General features: G+C 34.0%; 1 protein-coding gene across 1 annotated transcript in view; it reads left to right on the plus strand.

The window, feature by feature from the left end:
* The window catches only part of PIAS1 (protein inhibitor of activated STAT 1), a 153,831-nt gene extending 144,243 nt beyond the window's left edge, over positions 1-9,588 (plus strand). The window contains exons 12-14 of the mRNA XM_020982527.1: positions 2,923-3,065; positions 4,855-4,892; positions 5,497-9,588. Coding sequence (XP_020838186.1) covers positions 2,923-3,065; positions 4,855-4,892; positions 5,497-5,790 — 475 coding nt within the window. The 3' untranslated portion in view covers positions 5,791-9,588. The remainder of the gene's footprint in view (positions 1-2,922; positions 3,066-4,854; positions 4,893-5,496) is intronic.
* Positions 9,589-11,013: the final 1,425 nt, after the last annotated feature.

Below are 11,013 nucleotides of genomic sequence, written 5' to 3' on the forward strand. Positions count from 1 at the left end.
GCAGATAATGTATTGTCAGAGGGGCAACCTTCAGCAATGATATGGCACAGAAAAGGTTTTCAGTACTTCTTGCTGGCTATCGGACAGGAGACTTAGAGGGAATTGCCAGAGAAAAAAGGAAATATTTGTTATTTCGTGACATGAGGTGTCACTAAATTGAAATCATTTCATTATCATGAAATGTTTAATATTAAAGATCAGCATTTCTCAAAAAAAATCATATTTGACTATATTTGCAGTTCTTACATATGAAGATTCCCTTATGATCAAGATGAATTGGTACCAACAAAAAAAGCGATATTGTGGTCTGGGTAAATTTGTGCTATTTCCCAAGTCGTAAAGGATACAGAATATTTCACAACACCTCAGTGATAATTACAACAAAATGTGATACACAGAACAATTTCATCCCAAAGTAACTTATCAGTCCCTTAAAAAATAGAAGTTAGAGACATTTAAAGCAATAGAACTATGTTAAACAGAGTGGTTACATATATTATTTTGCTTCTTTTGAGTCTTTTGTGTTTCTGCTTTCTTCATGGGTAGTAAGACTTGTGAAAAACTTATTTTATTGATTCGTATAAATGGAAAAGAAAACAACATTGAATTTCAACATGCCTAAGGCTAGCATAGTTTAAACAAATAACCTGCAAAACTTTTATGGTAGGATATTTCTATTTAATATAAAACCATAGTGTAACCAAATGCATATTCTAAAACCACGGTGTCTGGAAAGAATGTAAAGGGGTATCATTTTATTTCTTCAGTGTTAGCAACTATGACTTTTAAAATGTATATACATATTTGTGCATAGATATGTATTATGTTGTATGAAGTAAATTCCATTTTAAAAAATGTTAATGGGCAAATACATGCAGTGATTTGACAAAATATTCATTAGTGTCATCGAACTTTTTATTTTTCCCTTTAAATGATTTATGCAGTTTGATTTCCAGGCTTTTTTTTAGGATTTTATTTTCTTTATTTCTTCCCCCAAAAGCATCATGTTTATTCTTTGAAAAAATAATTTACTGCATGAATGAACCACTTCCTTAGTTGCTCAGGGATTGATTGGGTGGCTCCACATTAGTGTCTGTACAACAGTTCTATCTAATATCAGATTTGAAACTATAAAAATGTATGATAACTTTAGAGGTCATGTAACTCCTTGTTACCATACTAAAGCTTACCCAAGTTACTGTAATGGATTAGCAGTTAACAGGAGAGCTCACTCTAATGTATTGATTGTTCTAGTATTCTCGTATATTGTGAAAGAAAGAAAACTGCCAAGAATTAAAGGGAAGTACGTTAAACTGAATATAATAAAATACCTTTTCTGTTTCCATCTCTTGTAACTGACTCTTTTCTAGTTTCATATGTCTTACAGAAATTTCTAATACCTTTCTGTCACCATACCAGATTGGCATTTCAACTTTTTTTTTTCCTTTTAATCCCTTAAGTACTGTCAGAGGAGCTAGGTAATGGGAAAATGTTACTTGTGATAGACTGAAGAGGTTTAATTAAAGTTCCCATTAGACGTACGTTTTTATGAAGAGGAGGAAAGAATGTTTTATGCTTCATCTGCAATTCATAAAAATGTGGTTAAAGTCTTATAACTAAGGTTCTTTTCCTGGAAACAAAGAATAGCTGGCTAGAGTTTAAGGTCTTACATAATAGCTTGTACTACTGAAATTGTATTGCTGCGTATCCCTGTTTCATCAAGTAAGACTGCATGAGTGAGGCAGTACTTTTCTTTCCCTGTTCCAATAACTTTGGCTCCAACACTGTTTTGGTTAAGTTTTGTCTTTTTCATCTCAAATTCTAACATTTCTTCCCTCTTTTTAATTCTTAACCGGGATGGGAAACAGGATGAGGAGGACTTCTTATAATTCAGCCATTTAAACTCTGATCTTCCTGTAGTGTATTCTCTCCTGTTTTCCATTGTTGGACCTTTAGTTTTCCCTTTCAGGACTTTCCATCATTTTTCAGTGTTTGTTGATTTCTTCACTCTTGTGGCTGCTAACCCTTCACTTTGTTACTTTCTTGTCTTGTTTTTTTTTCACAAAAGCATGCTTTATTCCAGGAATAATCTCTACTTATGAGCAGCTAGTTGGCATAGTAGATAGAGTACCAGGCCTGGAGTTAGGAAGAACTAAGTTTAAATCTGGCCTCAGACACTCACTGGCTCTGTGACCCTGGTCAAGTCACTTAATCATATTTACCTCAGTTTCCTCTTCTGTAAAATGAGTTGAAGAGAGAAATGTCAGACTTCAGTATCTTTGCCAAGAAAACTCCAAATGGGGTCACAAAGAATCAGACGCAACTAATGAAAGAAAGAAAGAAAGAAAGAAAGAAAGAAAGAAAGAAAGAAAGAAAGAAAGAAAGAAAGAAAGAAAGAGAAAGAAAGAAAGAAAACCTCTGTTTTCTTAGCCACCAAGCCTATTTTCTTTTCTCTCAAAACTTATTTTTAACCTTAATGTTTTTCACTGAATACCCCATGGAGACATCACACAACTGCATTTTCCCTTGCCTACTCTTAAGTGTAGGTTCTGCACTTTTAATATCTGGTTAGTGATGTGTATGAGTGTTTATTATTAGAACTATAACAAGGGCAAGGCAATTGAGGCATTTGCCTTAGGTACAGAAAACTAAGGGGCATAGAAAAAACATGACTTAAGTGTATATTTTCCCAAGAATGGTGTGCCATTAGGTTAGAGGGATACCATTTTATATTCCTGCCTCAGGCACAAAGTACAATGCTGTTTATTACCATTACACCTGTATCTTTCTCCCTACAACCTCTGAAGTACGTTAGGGTTTACTGAGTAAGCTTTTAAAGCAAAAGGAACTTGTATTTCAGACTACCCGCGATCAACAGGAAATTTAAGTGACTTGAACTATGGAAACTTTTCTTTCTTTTAGCATTTTAAATCTGCCTCATCAAGCATCTCCAGTGTCAAGGACCCCAAGCCTTCCTGCTGTAGACACAAGCTACATTAATACATCCCTCATACAAGACTACAGGCACCCATTCCACATGACTCCCATGCCTTATGACTTGCAAGGTAGGTTATACCTATTATTTGCAAAAATAACATTGTGGATAAAGCAGATCCAAATAATCCTCTTCTGAATGAGCTTAAGGAAGAATTGGAAAGTTGCAAAATAGTTAAAGCTTTAGATCAAATGAGCCAGTAAGTTTCTGCACTTCCACTGTAAAATTGGGCATGTGTACATTTCTTTACCATCCATCTATGGCCACTATAACCAGAATAGGTATTGTGACCAGCTGCAGCTTTTAGAAGGAACAGTTATTTGCAAATCCTCAAAGAAACAACAAGCTGTATATAGAGTCTTCTAAAAAATATTTTATCATTTAAAGTTATAAATCTGAATTTTCAGTCAAATAGTTTATGTTGCTATAGGTAGTTATCTTTTTCTGATTGTATAGAATATCATTTTAAATAGTAACTAAAATAAATGTTTTTAGCTTTACTTGATTTTATTCCATGTGGCTAATCTGGCTCTTATTCTGAATAAATATTAAGGTAGTTCCACGATTACATTTTAAAGTTAAGTGATTGAGTGTGATTACTACATTTAACAGTGTTCTTATGATTTCTAGGACCACATATTAGAAAAGATCAAGCTGAATGATTTATTTCAAGACACAATTAATTGGGATTCCACCAAAAACAATCTAGTTTAGTGTTACCTTTGGAAAGGTTCATGTATTTCATAAAGTCAAGAAAAATCAGACCACTTAACCAAAGTGTCTTCTTCTAAGACTCATAATGCCTTTTAATCAAAAATGAAGGCCTTGAAACCTGCCGAAGAAATTCAGAATAATATATTTGTTGAAAGGTTTTTTGAATGTTTTTATCTTCCAAAGTGCAACTAGGGTCTTTACCTAGTTAGATTTTGTCCTTAATACTTTTTGTGAGGCAACTTCTTACTAATCAACTCTAGAGACATGTTACTATAGTGCCTAGACTGCATGGAAAAATTGGGGAATATAAGAGGACAAAATGGGAGATTTTGTTTCCTAGAGTATATTGTATCTTTGTCACGTTTACATATTAATGCATTGTGTTTCATATGCGTATCTGTCAACCAACTTTAAAAAAATCCTGGTTTTCTGGAAAACTTTTTGTGAGTTGTCTTGGGTCTGCCCCTGTCCCCGCCTCTCCCCCAAATTGTGATTTCAGTATATTATGTTTGATGTATGTTTATTGACTCTTTCTTCAGCTACTCTCTTTTGAATTCCAAATTAGGGTGAGAACAGACATAAAGAGAAGTATATGCCAGTTTAGAGAGAGTGAGGCCTTGGTGGACAGGTGGGAACTTTTTGTAGGTACTAATTACTCCTGCCATTATTTTGAACCCTGTACAGGAGTAAGGCAGTTAGTGTAACACAAGTTTTCTAGTACAAAACTTTCATGTAATCCCTGATACTGTACTCCCAGCCCTCTGAGTCTTACCTCTGGATAACTACTTTGAGTAATACTTGCTTTAAGTACCCAGAAAGGATCAAGAAAAGCAGTATATGGGTGAAAGTTGCTTTTTTTTTTATTTCTTTAATTTGCACTGAACAACCTTTTAGAGAATAAGAATATAAAGTCTGATACAATGTATTTGCTCACATTTTATACAGGGTATTCCAAAAGTCTTAGTGCAGTTTTAATATCTTCTGACTGCACTAAAACCTTTGGGACACCCTATATATGATTTTGATGGTGTTTATTAAAACAGCTTAAGTATACTGAGATAATATTTTTTTAATTTAAAGACATTTTAAAATGTTTAATTTGTTTGTCTTTAAAGATAGTGACATTTTACTTTTATTCTTAACAGGTTTAGATTTCTTTCCCTTCTTATCAGGAGACAATCAGGTATGTTGTAGAAAGAAATTACTCTGTTCATTTTCTCTACAAATTATTTCTTTTAAAAGTATAACTATTACATTTGAAATAAAATGGCTTTCCTTGGAAGGTTCTAAAATGGTAGTACCATGTACCACAACCCTCATTTTTTAAAGGGCAGTACTTCAGAATTTTTGTTTCACTTGTGTTTAAGGTGTAGTAAAAGTAATTCTTATTGCTGCCTTTTTCCAGTACTGCTTCATGTCATGCCAATAGGTAGCAAATTATTGTGGCTGATAAATTTCATAGCCAATGAATGTCTCCTCACAAGGAGGGAGGACTATAATGCTCTGCTTTATAATTTGACTTTTTGAGATTTGATTGCTTTCTGCATTGGAATAAAGAGCACTGATGCTTTTACTTCCAGTTTTCTTGTGGTTTCAGAAACCAAGTTCTCCAGAGGTAAATGATCACTACTATATAAATTCACTTGATTGTACCAATTGTCTTACCAAGGAACATTCAGAGATTTACAATATATTTCAATTTCCTACTTAAAGTTTGTGCTGCTGGGAAGAAAACTTAATAATTCAGAAGTATAATTTTTAATTATTTGTCTTTTTTTTCCCCCTAGCATTACAACACCTCCCTTCTTGCCGCTGCAGCAGCAGCTGTCTCGGATGATCAAGACCTTTTACACTCGTCTCGTTTCTTTCCATATGCCTCTTCGCAGATGTTTCTTGATCAGTTAAATGCAGGAGGCAGCACTGCGCTTCCAACCACGAATGGAAGCAGTAGTGGCAGTAACAGCAGTCTTGTTTCTTCTAACAGCCTGCGAGAAAGTCATGGCCATGCCGTTGCCAATAGAAGCGGCACAGACACGGCATCAATCTTTGGCATCATACCGGACATTATCTCATTGGACTGATTTCCCCTCTCCTTCTCCCTCACACCCCCCAGACTCAATGAACTTGGCAGAAAGAAGAGAACTTTGTGCTCTGTTTTACTTTATTCTGTTTAGAAACGTACACAAGTTTGTGTTTTTTTTCCTTTTTTTAGGGAAAAAAATTAAAAGAAATGTACAGAGAACAAAACTATATTTTCAGTTTTACTTTTGTATATAAACCTAAGACTGCCTGTCTGGTAAAACACGCGAAAAAAAAAAAGAAAAAGAAAAAAACAGCCACCCACAAACCACCTTCTATTCATTTTACTGGATTCTGAAGATTTTGTTTTCAGCATTTTACATTTGTCCTGTGGTTTTATTTTTGTAGTTTGGACGTAAAAGACATTATTTTCTTTGCAGTAACAGAAAAGGAATTGCATGTATGAAATTTTAAATTGTAGACAGTTTTGTTTTTGTTTTTTTAGGGGAAAAAACACCTTTAAAAAATGCCATTTCCTGATAATGGCAGAGTTGAGTTCTGTGTTTTGCATAGATTTTACCCAACCTTAAGTTATATAAATCTCATCTGTCCTGGTGCATTCATTCCTTTTGTGTTTCAGAATGTAGTTTATGGGAGTGTGTGTTAGTGTTAGTGTTAGTATGTGTTCTTGTCACTTCTGATTTTATCCAAATTTGTATTCAGTTGGAATATCAACTTTTCCATTTCCCCAAACATGTTAAAGATCTTAAAATTGACATTTAAGAATCTTTGCAGAATATTCCAGTTGCTTGTATTCCATCACATACTTCTATCTGCTGCACACACTATAAATATTTCCTTTTGAAGATACCAGGGTAAAGCTGAATGGGCAAAAAAACAAAAAGGCTTTAGTGTGCCTATGAAGAACATCTTAACCTGAAAAGGACTGACATATTTTCATTCTAACTCTTAAGTTGGAAAGTTAGGAGTTGGAACTCTTCGAGGTTTCCAAAAGTATTACTCATGTAGTCTGTGAACACCTGCTTTGGTGAAAAGGGTAAAAAGGTTTCACTAGGCTAAGGAAGTAAAAATAATTTAAAATGCTCACATTGGTTGTTTGGTTTGTGCAGTTGGAGGAGGTCATGGTGCAGCATCAAAAAACAAAAATTAAGAGAAATAATTCTAAAAGTAAGTGCTTTTTGGAAAATAATTCTGTAACACTCAATATGTCTCATCTTGTAGAAATCCTCTATTTGATAAAGGATTTGAAGATTATAATGTTTTTTACTCTGTCACTTTTAATTTGTGGCTTATCAATATGCTTCCATTCTTCAGCTTTGGGCCAAACTTAATGCCCACCATTTAAATTTTCTTTTTTTTTCTTTCTTTTTTTTTTTTTGCTTTATTTTTCTTCACCTTTTCAAGACATGCATGACATAGGAAAGACATTTTTAAAACTATGGAATCAGTTGGCCTGAACCATTCTTATTAAATAGTGGAATGTGTAAATAGATTGAAAGCTGTTTTTCAGAAAAGGGGCAAGGGTGGGGGGAAATAAAGAAAAACTGAAGGGGGAAAAGCGATTCTACTTGTGTCCCAAAGTCACCATCAGAGAAGATATGGTATTCTCTGGTGTACAAAATATTTTTCTAGCTGGTTGAGAGTGCAGGGAATAAGTTTATCAGGAAAGATAAGGAATATTAAATTTGCCAGTTTTCCAGTCTGGGTTTTTATGTTCAAACACTTGATGTCAGCTAGTTGTTTTCACAGTTGATCAAGGACCACCTTTTGTGTATGGAGTTGTCTTTTTAAACCTTGCATTGATAACAAAATGACCTACTTTCATTCAGGTAGAAGTCAAGATTGCTGTATGATCAGTTGTATGATAAATGTATTGGTTCACATGAATATGTAGCATCTAAAAATAGTCTTTGTGTTTTTACAGCCTCCCTCTGCCACTAAATTGTTGACTTGAATTTGGGGAAAAAAAATGAAACAAAATGTTTGTGTTTATATGTATATGTGTGTGTATATATGTATTTATAGATAAGTGTGTGTGAGCTACAAGTGAGTTTAATAGTCTTCCCCTGAGCATGTGTATTCCACACATAACTGGCTGAGTTATATTCACTATATGACCGTTTATAATAAAAGTCTATTAAATGTCAGTTAAAATAAAACGTCATAAAATGGGAAATACTTCAGTTATAAATTGAATCTGGTATTGAGGTGTTTGTTTAAAGACTTTTTAGAAAAATTGCTGGCTTATTCATTTAGACTAATATATTTAGTAATAAAATCATAATATATTTCTAAATTTGACCTTGGGGTGGAAATGATGGCAAAACATATGGGGAATTCTTATTTCACATCATAATAAAGCACATGTTTCCATTAATTTAAGTATTTTTAAGATAAATTTAAAGGCTTTTTTTAAGTTTTCAGCAATACCTTTGTGTATGGAACTGAATTACAAACATTTTGAATAAGAGTTGAAAACCATTCAGCATTTATTCAGGAAGATTATCTGTTAGGTTCCATGTCCCTCAGTTCCAAACATTGCTTCAGACCTAAATAAACAAGGGCAGAATATGGGGGGGGGGGAGTACATTTTCATGCACCTTTTACTTTCCTTCAGTGGTTTCACAAAAGAAATTAACCGTTCTCTTAACTTTGAGTATTGGTGTTCATTCCACTGTACTTGGTTTTATTTTTCTTATGTTAAATTGTTTTTAATGTTGCATTTGAAAGCAATTTTTATTTACTATCAGATCTCAGTATGTTGCTGACCCTTTCAATTTAGTGGGAAAAAAAAGTATTAGTCATATCACACTGCATTTCTATCTCAGAAAGAGGTTAAAAAACTAATTCAAAGTTTTGTCTGATTCTTTCAACTTTGGTGAACTGTCTGAACAGATTCAGTAATTCTGATCTTTAGGCATTTGGCTCCCATCCCTATTGCCTGAGTCTTTAACAGTAGGTGTGTGTGTTTGTGTGTCTGTATATGTGTTTATGTAAAATACTATATGTGTGTATGTATATATGCACACAAATATGAGTAAATAACTGTTGTTTGAATAGTAGCAGGGTTGAAATGGCTTTTAATTGCTTTTGTGGGCATTATTGGATACATCTTTTACAAACCAGATCTGAACTTTAACCATGCCAGGGCTGCTTGTTGATAATTTATTTTGAGCATTAAAAGATTTCTTATTATTCTTGATATATCTATAAGCATTATCACAATTCTACATCATTACCTATTTAGCAAAGATTCTCCTAAGCCTCCTAAGAGTGTGATTTGCTTCTTTATATTGGATTTCTGAAACTGGTTAGAGTCAGCCCAGTTTTAAAATTATTAACTGTGGAAAGAATTTTTTTAAAATTCAATTTTAAATACATTCAGCATTTCAAGGTTTTAAAGCACATTTAGAATTATTTTAGGAAAGATTTTGTTTTATCAATGTAAGTGTTGTTAAATTCTTTAAAATAAAAATAAAAAATAAACAGTTTAGATGCAAAAGGGGGGTGGAGAATAGCTGGTGGTCCCAGAGTGTGCTGCTGTTAATTGTTTAATTAACAAAGGGAAATGTATATAAACAGATACAAAAGTTACCATAAATTCCATGAACTTAAATCTGTGACTCATTGCCTTAAAAATTTCTCTTAGAATTTCCATACCGCATGCCAAACCAGTAAAATGGCTTTTAAAAATGTATAGTAGACCAATGTCAGTTTGTATAAAAGTACCAAGTGAAAATATTTATTACATGCATTGGAAAAAAAATTGTTTACCTATTGAATGTTACCTGTTTATGTAGAGATCTTTAGATGTAATTAAAAAAAAAGCATTCAGTTAATTGTCTTCTGTAAAATATACTGTTGGGCATATAAGGTGATAATCTTTCCAAAGAACCAGAGATTTAAAAGAAAGGCAATTTTGCCATAAATGGCTATGTGGTAAGTAAGAAATATGCAAGCATCCTTTTCCCTGTTATTGTAATGTGACTGGCAAAGAAGAATGTGGTGCAGTGGAAAGAGCCCTGGATTTGGAGTCCATATGACCTGGGTGTAAATAAATCCTGGCTGTACTACTAATTACCCACATGACCTTGGGCCAGTTGCTTTCCCTATCAAGGCCTCAGTTTTCTCATCTTTTAAAATGAAATGATTTGACTTGACTCCAGGCTTCCTCCCAGCTCTAAATACCATGATAGTCTTTTTTTAACTCATTTCACCCATATTTTGAATAGTTAAAGAATACCACCACTCTTCTGTAAGAGACACAAGAAAATAAGTAGCCCATATACAGTTCTGTGATTTAATGTAAGAATAGGATATGGGCAGTGTAGCACGTTTTTTTGTTTGGGGAGAGAGGCGACAGAGATTTTTGTTTTTGATGTCTTAGAATCTTCGAGAGATCTTCTGGAGTTGGTACATCCATTGGGAACAGCTTAAACAGTATGAACATGAGAAGGTTCCAGGGCTCCATATGACTCTAAGGGCCGTATGGTATAATCTAGTGAAAAAGGGACCCAAGTTCTTTTAAGTATCTCCTGTGTGTTTAACACTAGAGCATCCTAAAAGTTTCAATGCGATTTAATGTGATTGGCACTGTTCTTGAAACAGCTGCTGTGTTCAAGGAGATTATATTCTACTGTAGGCAGAGAAGCAGGTTATAAAATGGTACAGAAATAATTCTAAGACAGTAAAGACTAAAATTGGGCAAACGAGAAATCCAGACAGCGCATTTGGAACGTTTGAGGGGAAAAGGGTAGGATCAAAGATTGCTGTGCAAAGCAGGTGGCACCTGAACGGGGCCTTGAAGGTCATACAAGGAATCTCAAAGGCAGAGAGGAAGAAGGGCTACCTCCCAGGGGTTGGAGAGGACATGCTTTCAAGAGGACAAGGCCAAGTTTAAAGACAAACAAGTGATAAGAGTTTGACTATGATACAGAAAAGAAGATAAGTCTGGAGAAGGTAGGAGCTGTGTTGTGGAGAAATTTAAATGACAGACTAGAAGTTTGGTTTTGTTTTTATCCTGAAAAGGCTAGAAAGTCACCAAATATAAGAAAGAAGTGGTCATGCTTATGCCTTAGGATGATTGTTTTACAGCAAATAGGCAAAGGATAGATTGGAGAAGATAAATTAAGCCAAATAGGAAAAATTGAGGAAGAGTTCTATTTTTAAACAAGTTGAATTTGAAATTCCCCTGGACTGAGTGGATGTTCTGCATAGGGGTGAATGTAGATATATAATACTCATCAAAGCAAAGATTATGAAAT

The sequence above is a fragment of the Phascolarctos cinereus genome, unplaced genomic scaffold, assembly GCF_003287225.1.
Source record: "Phascolarctos cinereus isolate Bilbo 61053 unplaced genomic scaffold, phaCin_HiC Scaffold_3;HRSCAF=262, whole genome shotgun sequence".
Lineage (NCBI taxonomy): Eukaryota > Metazoa > Chordata > Mammalia > Diprotodontia > Phascolarctidae > Phascolarctos > Phascolarctos cinereus.